Source organism: Dermacentor variabilis, unplaced genomic scaffold (genome assembly GCF_050947875.1).
Source record: "Dermacentor variabilis isolate Ectoservices unplaced genomic scaffold, ASM5094787v1 scaffold_18, whole genome shotgun sequence".
In the NCBI taxonomy this organism is placed as follows: domain Eukaryota; kingdom Metazoa; phylum Arthropoda; class Arachnida; order Ixodida; family Ixodidae; genus Dermacentor; species Dermacentor variabilis.
In genome coordinates, this window is record NW_027460346.1 from 2831126 (window position 1) to 2849768 (window position 18643).

The following is an 18643-nucleotide window of genomic DNA, read 5'->3' on the forward strand; positions in this document are numbered from 1 at the left end:
ACATTACTTTAGTTTTCTGGAGTCCCACCCTTCGGCTTTGCCTCTCCAGGTCAGTGAGCATGCACTGCAGCTGGTCCCCTGAGTTACTAAGCAAGGCAATATCATCAGGGAATCGCAAGTTACTAAGGTATTCTCCATTAACGCTTATCCCCAATTCTTCCCAATCCAGGTCTCTGAATTGGCATATGGCGTATGTTAAAACTATAGTGCTTAGAATATACTGGCTAGTGTGCCGTGCACCCGCTCTTTTCAATGGAGGAGCGTGGCGCCGCCTGCAATGAATGCCCACGGAGGCCAACAGAGGTCGCTGCCACACGGGTGGGTGCAGACTGCGCGTGTCGTCTGCTTCGCATATCAATTTCGCAGCTGTTGCGTCGGTTTCTATGTTGGCGTTTTAAGTGTTATTACAGCGTTGCGTGTTTGTTCTTGGTGTTGTCAAAGAGTGAGTGCGTCGCTGGTGTGTTCGTGTGCTTGTCATTACGAGAACTATGCGGTGGCGGTGAAAAAATGCCGAAGCTAGAGTGCAAGGAGAGGACCTGCTTTGTGCCGTTGTGTAGAAGCGGTTACCGCTCGAACAAAGGGCGTGTATCCTTGTTCACTCCACCATCTGATACGAAGCAGTAGCAGAATGTGCAAGAATGACCAGGAGAACGGACAGAAGGCTTGCACCAACTGCTGTGGTTTGTGAAAAACATTTAGAAAACAGTTTAGTCCAACCTGCGTTCTCTATCACAGTGAACGGCGTTGTCCATGAGATTCACCGCGATAAACCACGCCTGAAACCGTACGCTATACCCACGATATTTCCTGAGTATCCTAGGCATGCACCTTACTTTTCGTGAGTACCAGGGGAAAAAAAAACAAGAAAAAAGGAGCAGTAGTGCTTTGATCTACTATACTCTTATGTTGCACGAAAGATCACTGCCCAAAATTCTTGACCATAGTGTGCGGGCTTCCTTTGCGTAAGTAAAGCTGAAGCTAGTGCCGACGCTGCTTCACAATTGCACTACGCATTTTGACAATGGAGGCCTTGTCTATCTTAGTCAGACCTTGTCAACCATCGTGAAGGCCGTGGAAGATGCTTTTACTGTGTTCTTTAGCAAAAACAAGTTACATGTAGCGAGTCTAGCTGATTTTTCATGTCAGCATGCAGACACTGGCCTTTCCCCAACTAGGGTGCCCAGAGCATGAAAAACCAGCTTTGACAACACTTGTGAAGTTCTATGTTTTCTTGAGGTTTCGTTTTTTTTTTTTTGTAAAATGCATCGACAAAGAGCGGGAAGCGCAAAGGCAACGACAGAAGCTATTTAAACTGCGTCACTGCCGCTAGATCTATCTTCTTCATGTATGTGTGTATTATCTCCTCTAGGCCTGTCTTATATGCCCGTGTTTGACTGATGTTACGCGAGAATAAAATATTTGTTACGCTTAAATGAAAGATCTCTTTCCCATTTTAGTTCACTTATATCAGACATAAAAAGAAATCTGCACGTATGTATAGTACACAGAACACCGCGTGCAGTCCATTTTACAGGCAATTTTTTTTACTTATTATCCTATCCTCGTGGCCCAATGGGCATTATGAGGAGATGGGTACATGCTTTACAAACAATCAAAAACATTCAAACCTATGAGCACAACAATAAGATAATAGGCAGAAATAGCAGCAAATAAAATAAAAAGAAAGTACAGCGAAATTCAAGTCATTTCAAAAGATGATCGGTTACAGCGATTTTCAATGGTTATGCATTAATATAACATCAATAGAACAGTAACGTAACCTTAGAATTCCTTTACTTTATTAGAATGAAAAATGTAACCTAAAACTTACCCTTAAAAAAATTACGCTGCCATCATGGCTAGAATAAAAAACAAGTGTCCTTAGCTATCGCCGAAGAGACACGAAGGCGAACGCCTTGTGAAGCCTACTGTAATTCACCTTAATGCACCCTAATTCTCTTTAATTAATACACCTTAATCCCCCTAATTTATCCTAATCCCCCTTAATCCAATCACTATAATCAATAATTAAATTTGCTAATCATTTAGCATCTCTTATACACGGCTGGACATGCTTTGGTTCGTTTCTGGCCTTCCTTGGATTGTGTGATATGTTCTGTACCTCGCAACACGGCCTTGGAACATGGAGATCTAAGGCATAGAAACGCATCAGGTTCCCCGCTCGAAGCCGAGCTGAGATAGCACACGCTTTTCACGCAAGCGACAAACGCTAGAGAAGCCTGTTGTAATCGAAACAAACCCTGATTTATAAATCAGCTGCCCACATTTGAACTGTGCTGCTGCTACGGCTATAAAAAACAAAAAGCGCAGCACCTCGCTTGCCAATGCTGTGGAAACACGGCGGGCTACGAAGACCGGATGGTGCCGCGGCACCCACCTGCACTGCAGCGCTCCTAGCGGCAGCCGCCGGCATTCATTGCATCCGGTGCCACCCGGGAGGCATCGGACGGCACACTAGCCAGTATATTCTAGGCACTATAGTTAAAACAACGATGGCATTTGTACTGCAGCCAAGAAATGTTCAAGCATGATTAATTTAGGCGACCGTGAAGCTGGTACAAGGCTCAAGGATTTCTACACAACGTAAACCACTACGAGGAAAGTGCGGGTTGAAATGGGTAGGTCCCGGAGACAGCGCAGTTTAAAGAATATTACGGGGTCTTAAGTGCCAAAGCCACGATGTGATTGTGAGGGACGCCGTAGTGGAATAACAATATTCGGAATAATATGGACCCCCAGGGGTTCATTATTGTGCACCTAATAACAACGAAATGCGGCCGCTGCGGCCGGGTTTCGATCCCGCGACCTCGTGCTTGGCAGCCCAACACCATAGCCACCAAGCAACCATGGCGGGGTATAGCGCAGTCTAACACTGCGTCTGAAAGCGCGAGCTGTCCCAGGCGCACCGTAACGTTGGGCGCAAGTGCTTGCGTTTAACGTACGGAAGGCGACAAACGCTATTCTAACAGGGCCTAACACGGATGGCGCTACGCAGCACGTAGAACAATCAAAAGCTGCTGCGTAAAAGTGTTTGAAGGTCTACCCATAGGCTTGAAGCCCCGCCAAGGCTCGAAAGTTTGGTGGGCCCATCAGAAATCGCTTTAACCGGCCCGGCCGGCGTGCAGGAGCGGGTCTGTGCAGTGCTCTATAGCCGAGACTACAATTTAAGGCAAAGGTGCTCTCAACCAGAGCTGGTAGAATGTACATAAAAAAAATACCTTTCACACCTTTATAACCAACATAGAACGGCTGACTGCATGGCACGAAAACTGCGTACTGAATACAATCCGCCGTCGGGGTAGAGGTATTGATGATGTAATGTACGGCTCGACCTTTCCCAGGAGGACCCCCACACGAAAACTGCGAACGCAAGATGCAAAATCTGCATGCTAGCTTTCGAACTGCGTAGCACTTGAAGAACGTACATAATTTTGCTAACTGAAAACAAGTTACAGACAGAAGTTTAGCTAATTAAGACGATTTCCACGCTTTCCACTTGTCTCCCTTCTCCCGCAAATCGCACACCTCAGTTTACCATATAGTTCACTGTGTTAAGATATTCCAGCGGATCGCCCATCTAAATTGCAGGAGTTGTAACAAAAGTCGTATTGAAAAATGTGTCTAGGGTCATCGACCAGTCCGTATCCGCAATGCGCCAGACAATTTCCACAGTAAACAGCGCTCCCGCTCAACGCACAATACCCGCCCCCCCCCCTTTTTTTTTACAGTTTCAACGGCTTGCACGGCGCTTACAATATCAACGCAGAACGTCGTAACACTTTCTGCGTAAGCGACAAGTTTTGCTTCTGGTTGTTACAACCTAAATCCTCTTTTCAGTTCATTGACAACAATGCTCAATAAAAAGGGCTCCAAATACGATTCGCAGTAAGTCTTGCGCTGTTACGTCTGTTGGGTATCGGTTCGAATAAAACATTAAAAGACGTGCACGGGCAAGCTGCTTTGGAGAAGAGGAAAAACTTTCACCAGCGTTGACTCCTGACCTCATCGTCCTTTCTGAAGAATTCCTTCCTTCTAACCTTTAGCTTCCCATAAGTTCTTTAATCTCGGTGCTGGTTTGTAGATGAGCTGCCAGTGCGGCATGAATAAATCCTTGCTCTTCAGGTGCATTAATTTTCTGTTGTGGCAGCGGTATTATGCGCAATAAGCCTGGAACAATTTCGTGCGGTATCGACTGGAGCAAAGTTTACAGATAGTCTTTAAGTTTCACAGCTCCTCCTCTCGAGCCAGGCGCGATCTTGCTCCTAGGGGCTGTGAGGGCGCTGCGATAGCGCCATGTGAACGACGCTACTCTATTGGCTGCGCTTGTTTGCATTGTCTTGATGTTGGTAGCCGATTTTATTTTCTTGATCGGTATGCCATGTCGCTGCCCTTACACGTGGCCGGCTGTCATGGCGTCTTGCGTCAGGTTCAACGTCAGTACTCACGGAGACGTGTTTACGTCGCGAAATTCCCCTACAGTTGATATCAAGTGCGCGCTTGGTTAGCAGGCCCACTTTTTTTCGCCTCTTGAGAGGACCCTTACTACTGGTCCACCTTCGGTGTCATACTTTGGAACTTGCCAACAACATGCCGACGTATGTCGTGCCCCGCGGGCGCAGGAAAAAAGTGTCCGACGATTATAATGCTCCCTAATGCGAATTTTGAGCGCAACTCGATACGTGCTTTCATTTTGTGATATACTGAGGCGAAGAATTTGAGACCGAAATCACCTCACCGACTGGCATTGGGCCAGTGCCGTCAGCGCGTTCGCAGAGGGAGCGGCAGTATGAGAACGCTGGCATAATGAGCGCCATTGGAGCCAGCTGCGGAAGGACGACGAACGCGCGCGCAGTGGCGCGTTGGCGCGGTGAGGCCGATGCTCAACGCAGGAGCGCGCGCCTAAGAGCTGCGCTGAAAATAAAACAAAAACAAAGAACTACAAACTCTACTTCTCACTACCGTCAAACTCCGCTCCTAATTCAGAAGTAGAGCAAAGACATTCTCCGCGCAGACAAAGAATTGGGGAAATCATGCAAGGCTTGTGGTGTGCACTCCCAGGACGGCGACACAACGAAGACGCTCAGATGTATCATAAACGACGAGGTCGTCAAAATTGAGCGCGGCGCATGGGCATTGAGGAGGGATGCGGTTCCTTGTTTGTTTCCAAACCTACTCGTGTACTTTTCGTTCGACCGTTCAGAGGAAGCTTTAGCTCGGGCGCTACTATCTAAATACATGTAAAAGGAGAATTCATTTTTCTCGGCAACCACTGCACCAAATTCGACGACGTTTCTTGCATTAAAAAAAAAAAACTTAAGATCTAGTGACTGTTGGTTTGGAATTTTTGATTTATGTCCTAAATATTTTATGAAAAATTGGCAAAAATCGAAAAATAAAAAAAAACTAAACTATCAAGTTTCATCATCATCATCAGCCTAGTTACGCCCACTGCAGCGCAAAGGCCTCTCCCATACTTCTCCAACTACCCCGGTCATGTACTAATTGTGGCCATCTTGTCCCTGCAAACGTCTTAATGCCATCCGCCCACCAAACTTTCTGCCGCCCCCTGTTACGCTTCCCTTCCCTTGGAATCCAGTCCATAACCCTTAATGACCATCGGTTATCTTCCCTCCTCATTACATGTCCGGCCCATGCCCATTCCTTTTTCTTGATTTCAACTAAGATGTCATTTACCCGCGTTTGTTGTCTCACCCAAACTGCTCTTTTCTTATCCACCCATCATTCTTCTTTCCATAGCTCGTTGCGTCGTCCTCAATTTCAGCAGAACCCTTTTCGTAAGCCTCCAGGTTTCTGCCCCATATGTGAGTACTGGTAACACACAGCTGTTATATACTTTCCTTTTGAGAGATAGTGGCAACCTGCTCTTCATGACTTGAGAATGCCTGCCAAACGCACCCCAGCCCATTCTTATTCTTCTGGTTATTTCAGTCTCATGATCCGGATCCGTGGTCACTACCTGCCCTAAGTAGATGTATTCCCTTACCACTTCCAGTGCCTCGCTACCTATCGTAAACTGCTGTTCTCTTCCGAGACTGTTAAACATTACTTTAGTTTTCTGCAGATTAATTTTCAGACCCACCCTTCTGCTTTGCCTCTCCAGGTCAGTGAGCATGCATTGCAATTGGTCTCCTGAGTTACTAAGCAAGGCAATATCATCAGCGAATCGCAAGTTGCTAAGGTATTCTCCATCAACTTTTATCCCCAATTCTTCCCACTCCAGGCCTCTGAATACCTCCTGTAAACATGCTGTGAATAGCATTGGAGAGATCGTATCTCCCTGTCTGACGCCTTTCTTTATTGGGATTTTGTTGATTTCTTTGTGGAGGACCACGGTGGCTGTGGAGCCGCTATAGATATCTTCCAGTATTTTTACATATGGCTCATCTACACCCTGATTCCGTAATGCCTCCATGACTGCTGAGGTTTCGACTGAATCAAACGCTTTCTCGTAATCAATGAAAGAGATAGATAAGGGTTGGTTATATTCTGCACATTTCTCTATCACTTGATTGATAGTGTGAATATGGTATATTGTATAGTAGCCTTTACGGAATCCTGCCTGGTCCTTTGGTTGACAGAAGTCTAAGGTGTTCCTGATTCTATTTGCGATTACCTTAGTAAATGCTTTGTAGGCAACGGACAGTAAGCTGATCGGTCTATAATTTTTCAAGTCTTTGGCGTCCCCTTTCTTAAGGATTAGGATTATGTTAGCGTTCTTCCAAGATTCCGGTACGCTCGAGGTTATGAGGCATTGCGTATACAGGGTGGCCAGTTCCTCTAGAACAATCTGACCACCATCCTTCAACAAATCTGCTGTTACCTGATCCTCCCCAGCAGCCTTCCCCCTTTGCATAGCTCCTAAGGCTTTCTTTAGTTCTTCTGGCGTTACATGTGGGATTTCGAATTCCTCTAGGCTATTCTCTCTTCCACTATCGTCGTGGGTGCCACTGGTACTGTATAAATCTCTATAGAACTCCTCAGCCACTTGAACTATCTCATCCATATTAGTAACGATATTGCCGGCTTTGTCTCTTAACGCACACATCTGATTCTTGCCTATTCCTTGTTTCTTCTTCACTGTTTTTAGGCTTCCTCCGTTCCTGAGAACCTGTTCAATTCTATTCATATTATAGTTCCTGATGTCCGCAGTCTTACGCTTGTTGATTAGCTTAGAAAGTTCTGCCAGTTCTATTCTAGCTGTAGGGTTAGAGGCTTTCATAGATTGGCGTTTCTTGATCAGATCTTTCGTCTCCTGCGATAGCTTACTGGTTTCCTGTCTAACGGCGTTACCACCGACTTCTATTGCGCACTCCTTAATGATGCCCATAAGATTGTCGTTCATTGCTTCAACACTAAGGTCCTCTTCCTGAGTTAAAGCCGAATACCTGTTCTGTAGCTTGATCCGGAATTTCTCTAGTTTCCCTCTTACCGCTAACTCATTGATTGGCTTCTTGTGTACCAGTTTCTTCCGTTCCTTCCTCAAGTCTAGGCTAATTCGAGTTCTTACCATCCTATGGTCACTGCAGCGTACCTTGCCGAGCACGTCTACATCTTGTATGATGCCAGCGTTCGCGCAGAGTATGAAGTCGATTTCATTTCTAGTCTCACCATTCGGGCTCCTCCACGTCCACGTTCGGCTAACCCGCTTGCGGAAAAAGGTATTCATTATCCGCATATTATTCTGTTCTGCAAACTCTACTAATAACTCTCCTCTGCTATTCCTAGAGCCTATGCCATATTCTCCCACTGACTTGTCTCCAGCCTGCTTCTTGCCTACCCTGGCATTGAAGTCGCCCATCAGTATAGTGTATTTTGTTTTGACTTTACCCATCGCCGATTCCACGTCTTCATAAAAGCTTTCGACTTCCTGGTCATCATGACTGCATGTAGGGGCATAGACTTGTACCACCTTCAATTTGTACCTCTTATTAAGTTTCACAACAAGACCTGCCATCCTCTCGTTAATGCTATAGAATTCCTGTATGTTACCAGCTATTTCCTTATTAATCAGGAATCCGACTCCTAGTTCTCGTCTCTCCGCTAAGCCCCGGTAGCACAGTACGTGCCCGCTTTTTAGCACTGTATATGCTTCTTTTGTCCTCCTAACCTCAATGAGCCCTATTATATCCCATTTACTACCGTCTAATTCCTCCAATAACACTGCTAGACTCGCCTCACTAGATAACGTTCTAACGTTAAACGTTGCCAGGTTCAGATTCCAATGGCGGCCTGTCCGGAGCTAGGTATTCTTAGCACCCTCTGCAGCGTCACAGATCTGACCGCCGCCGTGGTCAGTTGCTTCGCGGCTGCTGGGGACTGAGGGCCGGGGTTTGGTTGTTGTATTCATATAGGAGGTTGTGGCCAAGTACTGCACCAGGGTGGCCAATCCTGCTCTGGTGAGAGAGTGCGTTACCGGTTCGGGTCACCGGGATCAGGCCGCACTCCAGGCCTGTTTGTGCAATTTCTCAACACACGGTTTTTTTTTCTTTTTTTTTTTTTGTATTTCCCGGAGGAGAATTGCGCGGCACCGGGATTTGAATCACGGTCCTCTTGCACTGGAGACGGATACTCTACCGTCCCCGCAGGAGTTAAATTAAAAATTGAATTATGGTGTTTTGCGTGACAAAAACCACTTTCTGATTATGCACGCCGTAGTGGAGGACTCCGAAAATTTCGACCACCTGGGGTTCTTTAACGTGCACCTAATTCTAAGTACACGGGTGTTTTCGCATTTCGCCCCCATCGAAATGCGGCCGCCGTGGCCGGGGTCCGATCCCGCGACCTCGTGCTCAGCAGTCTAACACCATAGCCACTGAGCAACCACGGCGGGTCCCGCAGGAGTTGTGCGCCTCATTTCATCTACAGTGGTGCCCTATTTGATCAGTCAAGGTGGACCAATCTGAGCTCGGTTATACCGCACGGATGGCACTCGGCTAGAGAACCTGGTATTTATGACCTGCACATGTGTGGCCATATATAATTGACCATATATATCTTTTTTTTTTGAAGGAGGGTTCCCTTACAGTGATAAAATAAAGGAAAATACATTAAAAAGAAAAAAAAAGAAAAAAAATGGGGGGAAAAAGAGGAACATAAGAGGTGATTTGAACTCGTGACCCTTGGATGTTGCTCGGAAAGATAGCTGAGTCGGTTGGTTCGTCAGGCCCCAGGTTACTTTCAAGCGCCATAGCTCCTGCTCCGAGCCTCATACTTACTTGGAAAGGGTCTGACGTTGTCTGCGATAGTCGCTTTTTGTTGATTCTATCAAGTTTACAACTCTGTATCTCAGCAACGAAAAATGATAGTACACGTCTGTGAGCTGCATCTAATAGTACATATAAAGCGGACAAAATTGCTTTGTTACATATGAATCTAAAGAAATTTGGTATTATGGAAATACAGCTTTTGCAGAACCCTTGTAAACAACGTAACAAATTCACGTAAGATGTAAAATGACAGATCGAATTGGTACGCTTTCAATGGTCTAATGGATGCCTTTCACAGAATCGCGATATCTGTTCTTGATGCAGAGCTATGAATCTGTAAACATTGTGCTTCTATTTTTTTTTAAACTTGCAAATTTTTGAAAATCTCTTTAACAAAATTCAGGCTCTAAATCAAAATTCCGCTTCCAACAGTCACTAGAAATTTACCTTTCTCTCTCAAATGCAACACATTTCATTAAAATCGGCCCAGGGGTTATATGAGAAAAACGTTTTTGCGTTTTACATGTATTTGAATAAGCCGCATCGGAGTTGGGCCCGAGCTAAAGCTTTCTCTTAATGACGAAAGTCGTAAAGACAAAGGAAACTTTCGCATAGAGAAGTAGCCAAGTCCGCAAGATGAACTTGTTGCCCCATGAGGACTTGAAAATGCGGTAATTGCTGGGAAAACGCAGCAGGTGGGCGACTAGCCGAATTGGAGAGAATATTGTCGGGCAGAGCTGAACGGAGAATTAACTGGAGGCACATTTGGACGGGTTTTGTGATGACAAGACGGTGAATGGCATCAGCGAACGACGAAGAAAGAGTTGATCTGCAATTATCCTGGATCGCCTGCGTCGACTCCGTGCTAATGACGATCTGGCTATTGGCGGCGAGGAGTTACGGAGTCGCCATCTATCGGAAGCGCCTCGCTTGCGTAGTCTGAGGGATCACGCGGCGCGCTCCTCATAGGTTTTGCTGTCAGCGCTCACTGAAAACACCACGCGCGAGCTCTCCCGGACATTTCTGTAAGTACTTTCGAAACGAGAGAAGTTTTTTACTGTCTAAATAATAATCTTGGGCAAACTGAAAGCATAGAATCGTTTACAGACGCTATCTCTTTACCGAATACCTACAGTGAACGCCACTGCACGCGGTCGCGGCGATGGAGTCTCCCAAACCGGCTTCTTGCATGAAAGGCAGGTAAACGCTGAGAGCAAACTATGTGAAATACGCTCTTATAGTGTTTGTATAACTAAATGGAGCGTAATAGTATGAAGCCTCAATGCAGCGATCGAACGGATCCGCAGCGATCGACTGCGCGCCTGCATGCTTGTCCGCGCACTGTTTCGCTTTCGCCGCGCGCGCGTTTTCGCACCGTGCCATTAGCTTTAGGCCGCAGAATGCGAACATTTGACAGTATACAAGCAACCATTGTTGCGTGGGCGCTATCAGAGCTGTTCAAAAAGAATTTCATTGTAGATACTTCGACGCCTACGGGGACTGTGATGTGCCGTCGCGACGATTCAATGTTTTAGAGCGCAGCTCTTTGGCGTCCGTTCCTGGGTTTCGCGTCGTCGTCGTCGTCGGCCTCGTAACCAGCTCCGCCCCCCTTTCATCCCCCCAGCGCTAGCAGCGACCGACTGATACCGCTGGATGCCGCTGACGCCGCTAGAGAGTCAAGATAACGTGACTGCATAGAACACCGTCGCCGCCATGCAGAAAGAGGAGGAAAGGGTCCCCCCCCCCCCCTGTTCTTGTGTGGCGGATAGGGTGCTCTTCAGTTGCCGACGCGCCGGTTATTCGTTGTCCCTGAAACCAACTCCGCAGCTGGGGTTGACTCACTATCGGCGTCAGCGGCATCAGTCAGTCGCTGCTATCTCTTCCCTCCTCCCTTTATCGTGTTGTCCGCTTGCTGCGCGCGCTTCTGCCCCCATCGTTTGCCGCTGGGTGTACACGCCGCCCCCCTCCCCCCTCTTCCTGCGAGTCTCCGGTTGTCAAAGCGCCGGCTCGAACTTAATTCCTTTCTTCGCTCCTCCTCCAATGCAACCCCTGTGCGGTGGCAATCAGAGAGCCACATCGGTGGCGGCGGGTCTGTATATGTGCACCGCCCGAGCCGAAATTGCCGCTGCCGTTCGCCCTGTGCGGTGGCAATCAGAGAGCCAGATCGGTGGCGGCTTGACATAAAGACAAACAGCAATTTCCTAACACTTATGCGGGAGAACATCCCGTTCCTCTCGCTCGTAACGCGTCCCACGGCTGTGACAACCTCGCGAGGCACTTGTATAGATCTCGTCTTTGAGAATCAAGCATTGGTGTACCAAGTCGAACATATATCAGTCTATTTCTCCGACCACAAAGCTTCCTTCATGACTGTCAAGAACTGTTAGTGGAGTCTTTGTTAAAGGAATACGTGTGAAAAATAAAAAAAATTTCTGTGATAGCGCATACATGTGTTGCTCGATTTCTTTGCCTCAATCTATCGAAAAGGTGAAACAGCTTATTTGCTGCGCTCAAACTTCGCATTAGGAAGTAACGTAATCGTCGGTAATTTTTTTTTCTTCTAAATTCTTGGACGTTTCAATATTATTTCTCGAGTTGCGTCGCACTGTTTGTTTATCGGTATTCTCAGCGAGCGATTTCCCACTGCTTCTTATTTGCAATCCAGTGCATTAATTCATAACACAAACATGACCATATGTCATGCTTTTTTATAATGTGCTTCTTACCGCTCCCTTTCCACTCCAGTGAACTTGCCAGTATCTATAGCATCGACAAGTTCATATACCAAACCGTCGTGACATTAGTCGGGCAGCGGACTCGGGCGAGCGTCTCAGTGCGCGTTTTCCGAACATTGCAGACCCGGCGCCGTAGCAGAAATCGTCCTCGCGTCTGTGCTTGCTGCATACCCGAGTTGTAGCCGATGACTGTTTGCCGGTTTTATGTTTCGCAAGCCAAGCTTCACGCGTCTTCTTGTCCTGCGGCTACGTGTGAATAAGGCTGACACGGGGCTCCGTTGCGTACGCCCGGCATTGCGGCACCGAGCAGTAGCCTACCACGTTGCGCGGCTTCAAAGGTGGCCACTACTTAGCTGTTGTAGTGCTTTCAAGCGTTGTAAAGGAGACACTCGAAGCGGGAAAATCTCGCCACTAAATGAGGACCGCAGCGTACGAGGGAACTTTCGTTTTCAGCTAGCTTCGGCGCTCCCGAAGCAGCCGACGCGGCCGCTACGTCCACGTGATCCCTAATAGCACGTCACGCCGACGGTGGCGCCAGCGTTTCCAGTGGCGGAGCTCGAGGCCAATAGGGGATGGTTTCAGCGAAAGGCAGCAGTGAGGTCAGGTCATCGCGTACGGCGGCGATTTCGACAAGTTGCTCTGGTGGCGCGAAGTCTGCCGCACAGGAGCAGGTCTAATCTACCTCAGGTAGCCGCGGACAAACAACTTCCGTATGCACAATCCCAGCATTAATGCGGACGTCGACGCATGCAATAAGCGTCCCGGGCGTCATCTGCTCGGCGAAGACGGCCCAGTGCCGTAATCTAGTGAGGAACGAGATGATGTACACGACCAAGAGGCTTGTTGTCAGTAAGCTGGGCCCTATTCTGCAAGGCGTAGTGTAGATGTGTCACAAGTAAGATTTGGCACTTGATGTCTTAGGTGCCGGGCTAACGTGGGCGACTGAGTAAAATGCTGAGGCATTAAAAGAGGCCGTCGAAGGACTTTGATGCATTCGAGTACATCGATTGTGTTAAGTTGCGCCTCGGCCGGCAAGCTTGGCACTGGAGTCATTCGTGGAAACCTTGAAGTGTTAGCTTGAGGCGTTGTGCGCCGTATTTCATTACCTCCGGGAGCGTTGAGCATATTCATTCCCTCACGTGCCAAATCACATCGTGGCAGAAGCATTAAACATGAATTGGATTATTGGGCTGTACATGCCAAAACGACGATCGGGTTATGAAGCACGCCGTAGTGGCGGACTCCGAATTAAATATGACACCATGGTGTTCTTTAACGGGTGTCTAAATCTAAGCGCGCGAGCGTTTTTTTTTTATTTCGCCCACATTGAAGTGCGGCTGCCGGAGTCGGGATCATCCCCGCGACCTCGAGCAATGCCATGGCCACAGAGCTACCGCGGCGGCCACAGAAGTGTTAATTGGACGTGCGACCACTTCCGTTGTGTCGCCTAGACCCTACAGTGCGTTTTAATGCGTTTCTGCTTCTGCACTCCCTGCGTAAGCTGTGCGCTTTTAACGCGATCGCGTTAACGGTCCCGTATTGCAAAAAAATCTGATGTCGGCGTCGTACGTCGCTTGGCGAAAGATCATTCCGAACCGGAACCACGTAGGCCACCCGAGTAGCGCAGAGGCGTTACTGAACTGACTGAATTCCTCAAAGTAACTTAGATTGTAAAGTACAATTTAAACATAATTTACAGGCAGGATAGCGTCGGATTGTAATTTGAGTATACGTGAAAACATAATTCGGTTACACGGAAACTCAAACAAAAACCGCTTTTCCAGCATTTCTATCATTCATCGGGTGGCCATGGCCTCCAAAATTTGCGCACGCCGATCTCCCAGGCCAAGAAGCGGCGCGCTAGTTTCCTTGACTCACCTCCAGGTGGCGCTCTTCTTGGCCGCCTTGCTTCCAGGAAGAGCTTGTAAAACAGGTGGAAGAGCTCAAACATGAGCTAAATGGAGGCGATGAAAATGGAGAGGGAACCGACTCAATCGTCACTCAGTGTGATGTCGATGCTAGGCTCAAGAAAATGGAGGCTTTCCAGGAAGAGCTTGTCAATCAGGTGGAAGAGCTCAAAAATGAGCTAAATAGGGAGCGTGATGTACGGAAGGTAGATGAAAAGAGACTTGAAGCAGCCGAGCAAAAGCTGAACAGAGTCCCCATTTTGAACGAGAATGTGCGTGACAATGGAATGCAGCCCCCAGACGTGACAGGAGAGGAGTGCTAGCAAAGTACGTGGTATGCGTGCAACGTGGTGAAGGGTTTGCTGGAAAGAGCGGCACGTACCTTGAGGCCGCCTCGCGGAAAAAGCAGGAGCACATGGAACAATGCCCATTGTAGAGTCCGAATCACGCGGAAAAGGAAAAAGGGAAGCAGGGAGAGGTAGGAGAGAGTGAAAGGGTGATTATCGCCGGCGAGTCAAACCTTGCTAGGTACTCCTATGCAGCATGGTTTTCGAAAGGGCCTCTCCACTGTAACCCAATTAACCACTGTAGTTCACAGTCTCGCTAGCACTATCGACAAATCAGGGCAAACTGACATCATATTCTTGGACTTCAGGAAAGCATTTGATCTTGTATCGCACGCAAAGCTAATAGAAAAACTTGAACATTTCAACATTCCTTCACATCTCGTAAATTGGATTCGCGCTTATATTTCTAACCGCAATCAATTCGTAGTAGTTGATAATTGCTCTTCCAGCACCCTTCCTGTCACTTCTGGTGTTCCTCAGGGTAGTGTTCTTGGACCATTATTATTTAACATATATATTAATGACATTGTAGACACTGTTACTCAACCCGTACAAATAAAACTGTTTGTTGATGACTGCCTCCTCTTTAATGAGATCACTTGCCGACAAGATGAAGTTATTCTAAACTCTAACCTTCAAGACATACTAGCTTGGTGTGCGCGCTGGGATATGCAGCTTAACATTGATAAAACAGTATTTATGAAGAACACTAGAAAAATTAATAAATTGTCGTTTACCTATAGCCTAGCATCCAAACGTCTTACGGAGGTGAATGAATATAAATACCTCGGTGTTACAATAGCCAGTAACCTTAGTTGGAACTCGCACATCTCCCATCTATGCGACTCGGCTTTTAAGAAGCTTTGCTACCTCAGGCATCAATTAAAACACGCTCCTTCTGAAACCCGTCTTATCGCCTACACCTCTCTTGACCGTCCTAAACTCGAGTATGCAGCTATTGTATGGGATCCCTATACAAAAACTAACATCGATGCGCTAGAAATGATACAACGTAAAGCAGTAAGGTTCATCTTCTCTAAATATCGCTCAAGTGATTCTCCAACTCAGTTAATGGCTGAACACAATATTCAGTCTTTGCAACTAACAAGAAAAATTCACAGGCTCAAATTTCTCTTCTTGCTGAGTAACAATAAACTATCTCTTTCTTCCGAACCTTACATAACACCCCTTACTGCCCGCCGAACAAGACATCGCCACGCTGCATCATTAACGCCTTATAATGGTAGAACCAACGTCTTTATGTCTTCCTTTTTCCCTCGAACAGTAACGGAATGGAACAGCCTAGCCTATAACAAACTTCTCAGCACTGACTCAATAGCGTCTATTACCATCTAATATTAGTTCTTGTTCTTACGAAATCTCGTTTCAATTTGTATCGTTGTGCAATATTTATTGATTTACGCGTTGTAGTAATATTGAATTATCCACTCCTCCTTTTTTTTCTATTACATTTCCTGTGCTTTGAAATTGTGCTTGTGAAACAGCGTTTCAATTTGCATCTGCCACTCTCTATGCATTATTTAGAGGTGCTTTACTAATTATGCAATTGTACTTTCTATTACATTTTTTCCGGAGCTTCTTTTTTTTACTCCTTCGTCAATCTATTGTGTTTTCTTTTTGTATGTACCTTTCCCCTCCTGCCTGGGCCTTCTAAGGCTTGCAGTATTCCTAAATAAATAAATAAAATAAATAAATTGTGGCGAGGGTGAAAGACGATAAAAGAGTGGCGATAGGGACATTTCCAGGGCGGACACTGGGTTCTGTCATGGAGCGAGGAAAAGAAAAGCTCGCGAAAAATGCCTACGTGCGCAACCTTGTCATAGTATCACGTGGGCTAAATGACGTCGTAAACAGGAAAGGGACAGGACTAGCCCAGCGCTTGGCGAAGGGGGTGGATGACTTGCGCGAGCTGTCCCCTCAGGTGCAGATCGTGGTGTGCACGGTGGCGGAGGTGCCTGTACGTGACAGTCACGTACAAAGAGCCGTAGTCGCTGCTAATGAGGCGATATGGAATATGGGCCAAGAGAAAGGATTCGAGGTTGTCGAATTAAACGGGGAAGTGAGAAGTTGTGGTGGTTTTAAACGAGACGGGATCCACTTCAATTACACACTGGCACGAGAAGTGGGCTGGCGACTTGGTAGTCGCGCTGTTGCTTCTTTAGGGGGCCTACGGGCGCTCAGGAGGCCCGAGTAGGTAGTAATGAAGGTCCCCTAGGGAAACCTCAGATGAGCATCGCCGTCGATAACATAAAAAGTAGGAAAGCAAGAAAGAGAGCTCACCATGCAATAGGTCACATAAACATGCAGGGCGGCAGAAGAAAGGAAAAGTGGGCAGAGATTGAGGAGCAGTTAAATAGAGAACAAATAGGGGTGTGTGCGGTTACAGAAACTCACCTTAGAGACTCAGAAGAGCCGCCAGTTATTGAGAATTATGTTTGAAAAGGGTGCAACAGAACTAAGTTGGAAAGAAAGGGAAGGGGAGTCGGAATGCTCATCCATCAGGGAGCCAAATGGAAAAGAATAAATACAAAATGTCAAGAGCATCTGTGGTTATCAGGTACAATATGAGGGAAAAGACTTGGCTGGGCATTACGTATTTGTGGACTGGAAATAATTGCACAGAGAAGAATAAAGAGTTAGTGGAATGCGTAAGCACTTTTATTAAGGGTTTCGGGAATGGTGCTGAAATTATCCTGTTAGGTGACATGAATACCAACAAACAGGGCTATACCGACAACAACGGGACGTCAATGCCTGGCCTTTGTGAGCAACATAACCTCGTTATCGTGAATACAGGGACTAAGCGTGAAGGGCGCATCACGTGGGAAGTGGGAAACCGGAAATCAACCATTGATTACTGTCTGATGACAGAAGGAATTAATGAGAAGTTGAGAGAAATGGTCATCGATGAGGAAGGGTATAGCAGCATAGGGAGTGACCATAAACGCATCATTTTGAAAATGGGATATGTAGTTGGGAAAGAGAGCAAGGAGTGCAAAATGGCCAGTCCAAATTTCTACGTTGAACAAACAATAAATATAGTCACTAGAGTCGAGGAAGAACTTGGCAAACGGCCACATAAAGACTGGGAATATGGTGAGCTTCTAAGTGTAATAACGACAGAAATACGGAAAGAGAAACAACATACTCGTTCGAAAGAAAAAAAAGAACCCGAAAAGCTGGTGGAACAGGGAGATACGAGAAGCGATCGCCGAATGACATAAAGCATACCGAGAGCACAGGCAGGCAAAGAAGGCGCAGTTGCAGCAGGATGAAGTAACCAATTAATGGGAACAATACCGGGAGAAAAAATCTATGCTTCAAATACTGGTGCAAGCAAAATTAAAAGGTGAAAGTGAACGTAGGTTGTCAGAAATACGTGAGAAAAAGAAAGCCGCACCTAGAATATTTTAGAACCCCATAAAATTATTAGGCAGGAAGTCAACAACAATACAACAACATATCCTAGACGAAGATGAAAACAGACTGGAAGGAGAAGCGGCAACAAATTACATCCGAAAAATAACAGCCGAATCTTTCTAAGGCAATGACGAGGTTGTATTTGAAGAAAAACAGAACATGAAAGAGATCCAGGTGGAAAAGGAGCTGGTGCTGACAAATTTTAACTAGAAGAAAGCGGAATAGAAAATTCCTAAGGGAACAGCCACAGGGCTGGACGAGGTTCCCGTTAGGCTGTTTAATGAACTAGGACCAAAAAGTAAGGAACCTCTGGTGAAAGCAGTGGAAGAAACTTTAAAAGATAGACCGATATACCAGACAGTTGGCGACAAAGTAGAATGAATGTAATTTATAAAGGTAAAGGGGACAAAGGTAGACTTCACTCGTATAGACCGTTGACCGTTACCTCGGCAATATAAAGGCTAGCAATGCAGGCAATCAAATTAAAGCTTCAAGCATGGACTGAGAATAACGGAATTCTGGGAGAACTTCAGAATGGCTTCAGAATAGGTAGGCGTTTGGATGATAACTTATTTGTTCTTATTCAGGGTATTGAAATATCAAAAGTAGAAAGCAGACCGTTATATGTGGCCTTTTTTAGACATTACAGGAGCCTATGACAACGTAGACCGTAACATTTTGTGGGATGTTCTGGAAGGGGAAGGTTTAGGTGACGATTGTCGACAGCTTTTGAGGGAGATTTAGCTAGAAAATACCGTTTGCGTTGAAAGGGAAGGGATGAGGAGCGAGGAGAACGTTCTTATCAACAAGGGACTGAGGCAGGGATGCCCTTTATCCCGACTGCTGTTTATTATGTACAAGGTGAGGATGCAGCGGGCGCTAGAGAAAAGTAATATCGGCTTTAATCTTTCATACAAACAGGCGGGTACAGTAGTAGAGCAGCAGCTTCCAGGTTTATTTTACGC

At 46.4% G+C, this 18643-nt stretch overlaps 1 protein-coding gene across 1 annotated transcript in view; it reads right to left on the bottom strand.

Moving 5' to 3' along the window:
• Nucleotides 1–18643, bottom strand: part of LOC142568347 (uncharacterized) — a 127360-nt gene that overhangs the window by 98828 nt on the left and 9889 nt on the right. The window contains exon 3 of the mRNA XM_075678350.1: nt 13862–13937. Coding sequence (XP_075534465.1) covers nt 13862–13937 — 76 coding nt within the window. The remainder of the gene's footprint in view (nt 1–13861; nt 13938–18643) is intronic.